The sequence below is a fragment of the Hibiscus syriacus genome, unplaced genomic scaffold (genome assembly GCF_006381635.1).
Source record: "Hibiscus syriacus cultivar Baekdansim isolate YM2019G1 unplaced genomic scaffold, ASM638163v2 tig00116937_pilon, whole genome shotgun sequence".
In the NCBI taxonomy this organism is placed as follows: domain Eukaryota; kingdom Viridiplantae; phylum Streptophyta; class Magnoliopsida; order Malvales; family Malvaceae; genus Hibiscus; species Hibiscus syriacus.
This window is the reverse complement of record NW_024063475.1, coordinates 800,810-808,676: the sequence shown is the minus strand read 5'-3', so window position 1 is coordinate 808,676 and position 7,867 is coordinate 800,810. Positions and strand designations below refer to the sequence as shown.

General features: G+C 34.2%; 1 protein-coding gene across 1 annotated transcript; it reads right to left on the bottom strand.

Annotated features, from left to right (window-relative positions):
* Positions 1 to 6,044: 6,044 nt before the first annotated feature.
* On the bottom strand, positions 6,045 to 6,485 carry LOC120188066 (acyl carrier protein 2, mitochondrial-like). The gene has a single exon (XM_039191602.1). The coding sequence runs from the start codon at positions 6,447 to 6,449 to the stop codon at positions 6,045 to 6,047; it is 405 nt and encodes a 134-aa protein (XP_039047533.1). The 5' UTR covers positions 6,450 to 6,485.
* Between the last annotated feature and the right edge of the window lie 1,382 nt (positions 6,486 to 7,867).

Here is a 7,867-nt window from a genome sequence, read left to right as displayed (position 1 = left end):
CTCCCATAGCTAGGATGGAAGCAATTAGAATGTTATTAGCATTGCATGTTTCAATGAATTTAAATTATATCAAACGGATGTTAAAAGTGCATTTTTAAATGGTTTTAAAATTATATCAAACGGATGTTAAAAGTGCATTTTTAAATGGTTTTATAAAAGAAGAAGTGTAGGTGAACAACCTCCAGGTTTTGAAGATTCAAATTTTCGGATCATGTTTTAAAATTGACAAAAGCTCTTTATGGTTTTAAAGCAAGCTCCTAGAGCTTGGTATGAAATATTGTCAAAATTTTAATTGAAAAAGGTTTTCAAAAGGGAAGGTTGACACTACATTGTTTTTGAAGCATAATGGTAAAGATTATTAGTAGTTTCAAATTTATGTTGATATAATATTGGTTCTACTAATGATGTTCTTTGCCAAGAATTTTCTAAGCTAATGCAAAGTGAGTTGAGATGAGCATGATGGGGGAGCTCTCATTTTCTTGGGACTCCAAATCAGCAAAGAAAAGATGGCTCTTCATCAATCAAGCTAAGTACGTCAAAGATGCTCAAGAAGTTTGGACTGGAAAATGGGAAACCTCATGACACTCCAATGAGCTCTTCAACAAAGCTTGATTTAGATGAAGGAGGTAAATGTGTAGATGTTAAATTATATAGGTCAATGATTGGATCTCTACTTTATCTAACTGTAAGTAGATCGGATATTATGTTTAGTGTTTGCTTATGTGCTAGATTTCAATCATGTCCTAAAGAATCACATTTACTAGCTGTTAAGAGAATCTTTAGATACCTTAAAGACACTCCTAGTTTAGGACTTTGGTATCCTAGAGACTCTAGCTTTAGCTTGCATGCTTTTTCTGATGCGGATTATGGAGGATGCAAATTAGATAGAAAAAGCACCTCCGGTACTTTCCAATTCCTTGGAAATATGCTAATTTCTTGGTTTTAAAAGAAACAAAATTGTGTTGCATTATCTACCACTGAAGCCGATACATTTCAGCTGGTAGTTGTTGTGCACAAGTTTTATGGATGAAACAACAACTTTTTGATTATGTAATTGAAGTAGGTACCATTCCTATCAAGTGTGACAATACTAGTGCTATTTGTCTCACTAAAAATCCCATCCAACACTCTAGAACTAAGCACATTGAAATAAGACATCACTTCATTAGAGACCATGTCACTAAGGAATATGTTGTTCTAGAATTTGTTGATACTTGCACCAATTAGCGGATATCTTTACAAACCTTTAGACAAGGAACGATTTTGGACACTTAGGAGAGAATTAGTTTGACCAATCTATCTTCACTGAGTGTTTTAATAATTTTTAGCACTTTTAATAATAAAATGAAAAATGCTTATAATAGTAATTTTTGATTGCATTCATGCTATTAGTTAGGGGGTTTATGATTCTTGACGAAAAATTAATTTTATTCAAATATCTTTTAAGATTAATTGAATTGTTGAACATGATTAATTTTCAATATATGAGTTGCCAATACCACTAGAGGAAATTAATTTAGCATTTTGGATGTTTAAAATCGGATTTTAGCATTTTGGTGCAGAGGGAATCGATCCCCCCTTGAGGGAACCGATTCCCCCCATAGGGGAATCGATACCCCCTAGGGTTCTGGTTTTAACACGGGTATAACCCAATATTTGCTCAAACCTCTCTTATTCCTTCACGCCGTTTCTTCCCTCTACTCTCTCAAATCTCCATTCTTGCCTCAAATCAACGTTTTTAATCGGAATTCACTTCAAATATCATCCTCTAAACCTGTTGGAATCATCAAAAACGTGCAAACTTCATCTAATCTCACTCAAATCCAAAATCATTCAAGGTATTTTTCCAAAACTTCTTTTTATCAATTTATGAACATAGAACTAGTTTTAATTAGTTCTAGGTTGAATTTTTGATCGGGCATTGATTATTTAGTGATTAGAAACTAGATATTACAACTAATTTCATCAAAAACACAAGATTTTTTCAAAATTTTCTAAATTTTAGAAATAAAAAAATTAATTTTCAAATTATTGTGTTTTGATTAAATTATGTTGTTATTATGAAAACTATATATATATTGTTTCTCAAAACCATATTTTTCAAAAGTTTTCCAAAAACTTTGCCCATTAGGATTGATTTAGAGAACCTTGAAATATTGAGGACTCAATTGAGTTTTGGGATTGATTGAATTGCATACATGTGTTTACTAAATTGCAGGTTATCAATTCTATTCCGATTTCCTAAACCATGTCCAATCCTAAACGTACTAGGTCATCATCTAGTCGTTCACACCGTCAACCAAATCCACCTCCAAATCCTCCTCCTATTCCAGTTTCTAATCCTAATCCCATTGATCCTAACTTAACCATCCAAAATTCGTGTTTCAATCATCCTGGTCCTAGAAATCATCGTTTTTGGTATTATCAATATTTTGACTCTTACAAAATCCGGGAAGAACGTATTCCTTCTCGTCAAGCTATGTTAGCTATCAATTTTAAATATCTTCCTCTTTTACAAGAGTGGAAATTTGATAAACTCTTTGACCTTGAACCCATCGTTTACCATCAACTTGTTCGTATTTTCTATTCTAATGTCGTTTGTGTTAAAAACCAAACTGAAACCGAAACCATAGGAATTCGTTCCTACCTTCTAGGACAATTCTTATATATTGACTCGGCTTACATAGCCAATACATTCGGATTAGATAATGATGGTATTTCAAATGAAAAACAAGTTTTAGGATCTCGTTATAAAAGAAGGGATAGTGCAAGTGTCCTAGACCTTCATGAACATTTTCTTCATCTAATGATTTCTTGGTGGTTTCGACCATCCGGAGGTCGTTATTTTACTCTTATAGCCTTAGATTTTGGTGGTTACATTGTTTCGAAAACAATATTAAAATCAACCTACCTCAGATTATTTTTGCTGAAATTGTTGAAACCGTAAATCTTGTTCCTAACAAAAAACTCTGTTCATCTCTTGTTTACGGTTGCATTTTGAGTAATATGTTTTCCAAAGCTGGGCTTAGATTCGGTCTAGATGACGTTTTTCTCCTTAAGAAACAAATTAACCTTCTTTCCTTAACGAGATCAGGATGGATTAAGGATAAGGAAAGCGGTGAATGGTTTCGATCTTCTGCAAATTCTCCTGGAGCTAGTTCTTCACAAGCTCCACCCGAAGCTGACGAAGATCTCGAGCTTGAGCAATTAATGCGAGACATCGATGAAGCCGAAGATGAGCCTGAGCAGCCCGAGGAGCAGCCCGAAGAGCAAGCACAACAAACGCATCCAATGCCTCCATATTTCCAATCCTTTATGGAGACATTCGATTTTTGATACGCTACTATGGATTCGCGCTTTACTTCTATATAGTCCCATTTATCCACAATGAGAGCTCAACAATTAGAAATTCTTCGAGAAATACGTGCAAATAATGAAGCAACCAACGTACGTATTAATGACCTCACTAACGAAATGGCCGCTATGTGAGCTCATATTCCTCCTCCTGATCCGGATATGTGATTCAATGGTTTGCTTTGAACTCCAAACTTGTTGTTTTAACATTTTGAATATTTTGGAATGTTTGAATTTGTGGATTGATTGACTTTGAATTTGTTTGGATTTATGAATGGTTAGAAATTATCTATTTGGTGTGATTAAATTTATTCATGATTGCATCATTTACTTCATGATTAGATATATGACCAATTTTGCCATTTCACATTAATTATGAATATTGATTATGAAACTAATGGCTAACGTTTCTCTTGCTTGTGATCTTAGCAGCTTATATTATATATAATCAATTGGCTAAATGATTTCAAAACCTTGTTTAAATTCTTTAAAATGTCTTTTTGATTTAAAAAAAAAGGGAGAAGTGTGTTAAATGATAAATGGGAGAAGTGTTAAAGTAAGGGGGAGTAATTTCAAAACTTGATTTCAAAATCTTAAAATTACTAAAATGTTTTGTTATATCAAAAAGGGGGAGATTGTAAAACATTTGATATTTCGATATAACAAATTAAGTTAAATGAATTTAAGATTTTCCAAATGATTTTCTAAGTATATTCGATAGAATTATTCGAATATCAAAACATTACTCAAAATCTTTCAAAGATCATTTTTAATCCTTACTCAAAGTGTAAAATTAAGTTTTAATCTTAAAACAATTTTAAAATAATTTTACAAAGTATTTCAAACCATTTCAAAGCCAAAAATTCCAGATTGCTCAGAGGGAACCGATTCCCCCCTAAGGGGGTACCGATTCCCCCCTGAATGGTTTGGCTCCGAGAATTCCAGTATGCTCGGAGGGAACCGATTCCCCCCAGGGGGTACCGATTCCCCCTTGTATAACGGTCGAAATATTTGAAATTTACACTTAGGGAACCGATTCCCCATAGGGGGTGCCGATTCCCCCCACGCTCCAAACTGTTTTATTAATTGTTTTCACACTAAAACGGCTATAGGTGTATTTAAGCAAGCTAGAAGCCATTGATCAATAACAAGAAACATCAAGCAATTAGAATCAAGAGAGAATCAAAGAGAAAGCATCAAACCTCAAGTTTGAGCATTTCAAGCCTATTTTTCATTCAATATTCATTTTTCTTTCAAAAACACTTATTGTGCTAAATTGTATTTATTCTTGAGTGTTCTTTCTTTGTTCTAGAATTGTGCAAACATATTTGCCTTGTGAGGTTTTTCTTGTAAGTTTGCAAATTTGTATTTCTCTTTGAGAAAAGAGTGTTCTCAGAATTGGGATATTCTTGAGGGAGAGTTGTAAGGTTATCTCTTTGGCCTCAAAAGAAGAACAAATGGATAGCTAAGGTAGTGGACGTAGACTTTGGTTGATAAAGTCGAACCACTCTAAATCGCTGTGCAATTTCTTTCAATTTTCTGCAAAAGCTTCCACCAAATTTTTAATTGTCAATTCACCCCCCTCTTGGCCAATTCCGTCAATCAATTAACTCAACAGCCACCGATCACTTTAAAAAATATTTAGGTGGATCGGACACCATCTTACTTGATCCAAGTTTTACCAGAAATGTGTCAGATTCGGGAGTCGGTTACAGTCAATGAAGGATTAGCACTCTTGTACTACCCTTTCGGTACCAATTAATTTGTCGGGTGTCCTTAAGTGCAAAAATTAAAATTTTAAAATTTGATTCAAATTACGTCCCTCCGATTGGTAAGAATTTCTCTTAAATAAATCAAAGAAAAACATAAAAATAAAATAAAAATAATAAAATAAATAAAAAATAACAATAAAATCAAAAGAAAAAATAGAAAAAGAAATAAAAAGAAATCAAAGAAAAAATGATATAAAACAAAATAAAAAAATATTAAATAAATCAAAGGTCAAGAAAAAAATTAAAAAAAAGTACTAAAATAAAAACAATATGAACTAAAAAGAAATAATAATGATTTAAAAAAAATTAAGGTACTGAAATATGAAAAACAAATATTTAAAGAACTAAAATAATAAAATCGGGAATTTAAGGGTTCAAACAGGTATTAACATTTTTTTTGAAATTGAAACTGAATTGAATTAAATGAAAATCATAAAACATCCAACTTACGATTATACAATGACCAAATTGAAAGAAATAAAAATATAACTCTAGCGCTACAAATGAGGAACTCTTACATGACTTGTGTCCTAATTAACCCACAAATTCTATGAAACTAAAAAAAACCCTTGATTTTCACGTGAATTCACTTGGCTTTTTGTTTTTTCTTTTCATTTTCAGATATCAAATTCTTATCATGAACTTTTGATGGAAATGAAGTAAAGCAAAGCAAAAAAAGCTTAAATCACAACCATACATAGCTTCTCAATAAAAAGCTTAAACATTTTATGAATTGGAACAGCAGCATTGAAGCAATAAATATAAAAAAACAATCCTCTCAATACAAGAACTCGGTATCAAAGGGCACTACTGGCATTTGTTTGTGAGGGGAGATTAAGGAATTACCCAATGCAGTTTCAAGTCTCGTGAGATCAAAATGAAAATAAAGAGGAAGAGTATAATTCCACAATTTCACCTCTACTTTGCCTGAGGGTGAGAAGCAATGAACTCAATATCATGATTGATTGAACTGATCTTGTCTGCCTTGTTATCAAGTATTTCAAACCCAAAATCTTCTTCTAGGGCCATCACAACCTCCACAATGTCGAAACTATCTAACCCAAGATCCTTTTGAAAATGGGCAAATGGGCTAACCTTGGAAGGATCAACTTTCTGAAAGTTTTTTACGACGTAGAGGACATGATTGGTGACCTCAAATTTGTCAAGGAAGGAGCCCATGACCTCATCGGAGAAACCGCGTCGTATGATGTTGACGGTAAGGGTAAAGAGGCCGTTACGGGTAGGATTTGGGTTACGAAGCAGGGACAAGGACGTTGCGTTCACCCTCAGGTGCTTAAGCAAAGCTCCTCTTACCTCCGCCATTTCAGTAGATAACCCTCTTTTTTTTCTCTTCTCTCTGCTGGAAACTTTGCCCCCCTCCCATTTTCTTTTCCGTTCTCCCCTTTTATATGCTTTAAATGCCTCGATTTTTAGATGGTGGTTGTTTGTGGTTATGGATAATGGGATTATCCCTGGATTTTTTGGGGTTGGGTTGAATAAGTTATATTGTTGTTGATTAGGCACAGAGATTTCCGGGGATGGTGGCGGTATGCAGCTTGAACGGCGTTGGAACAGAGGAGATATGAAAGTTATTGGCAGTTGTTGGATTTCGGGTTTAAAAACCCTAATACTACCGGGTCGGATCTGGGTTTTGGACCGGTTTGGTTCTCATTCGGGTATGACAAAATTACGTGTCTACAGCTGCCTCTCTTTGCACATTTTTGTGTAACAAAAATAGGGCAAAGATTAAAAGACACAAATTTCGTCTGCCATGAATGTCTCATTAAGTTTAACGTAATCTGTTATGGGAATTGATTCCCATCATATCGAATATCCTCTGTCATAGAGTTTAAATCCGAGGCTATATTTTGTTTGTCAATTCGGTCTGAATGACTCTCTTGCCATGAGGTTGAGTTGAAGTGGAAAATTTTGAGCAAGATATCATTCGTCGTGAAGTTGAAATTGAGCTCAAAGCATTGGGAAGTAGTTCTTGGATTGTATTCTAGTCCAATATACTTTGTTGTGAAGCTGAAAATTTGACCTGAATGAAACAAGGTTTTCATTACTGTGTCACAAATAACTCATTCGTCGTGAAATTGGATCAGTCTTTTGGGTACGATATCCTTCGAAATCGTAAAGTGGCTTCTTGTTTCCAAATTGTAATCAACTTCAGTCTTCTTCTTAGTTTAAAGACCTTGGTTAAAGAATTTGACTGGAAAATAGTTCCTTGACTACACCATGTGGTCGATAGTCTCTTGAAATCGAACTCAAAAATCTTTGTTGACATATAACTTTTCTCGACTTAAGTTTTGCTGCCGGAAAGTGGTTTCTTATCACTAAGGCTCGGCTAACCCAGGTCATCTTCTTGACTTGAAAACCTCGGCTACCACCGGAAAGTATTGTGATTGATGTGTCATCGAGCTGAATGGAATCGAACTCGATAATTTTTTTGACAGATAACACTTCTTGCCTTGAGCTATGTTGTAAATAATGTGCCTTTGAGCTAAGTGTAATCGAACTCGAAGGTCTTTTGTTGGTAGATAACCCTTCTAGCCTTGAGTTATGCTGCAAATGATGTGCCTTTGAGCTGAGTGTAATCGAACTCGAAGGTCTTTGTGTTTCAAGAGAAACATTTGCAAAGGTTTTTTTTTGTTTCAAGAGAAACAATTTCAAAGGTTTTTTGTGTTTCAAGAGAAACTGTCTCCAGGGAGGCAAAATTTTGTTTCAAGAGAAACATATTC

Coding starts and splice junctions, on each gene's coding strand:
- LOC120188066 (XM_039191602.1), bottom strand. CDS start 6,449: ATGGCGGAGGTAAGAGGAGCTTTGCTTAAGCACCTGAGGGTGAACGCA.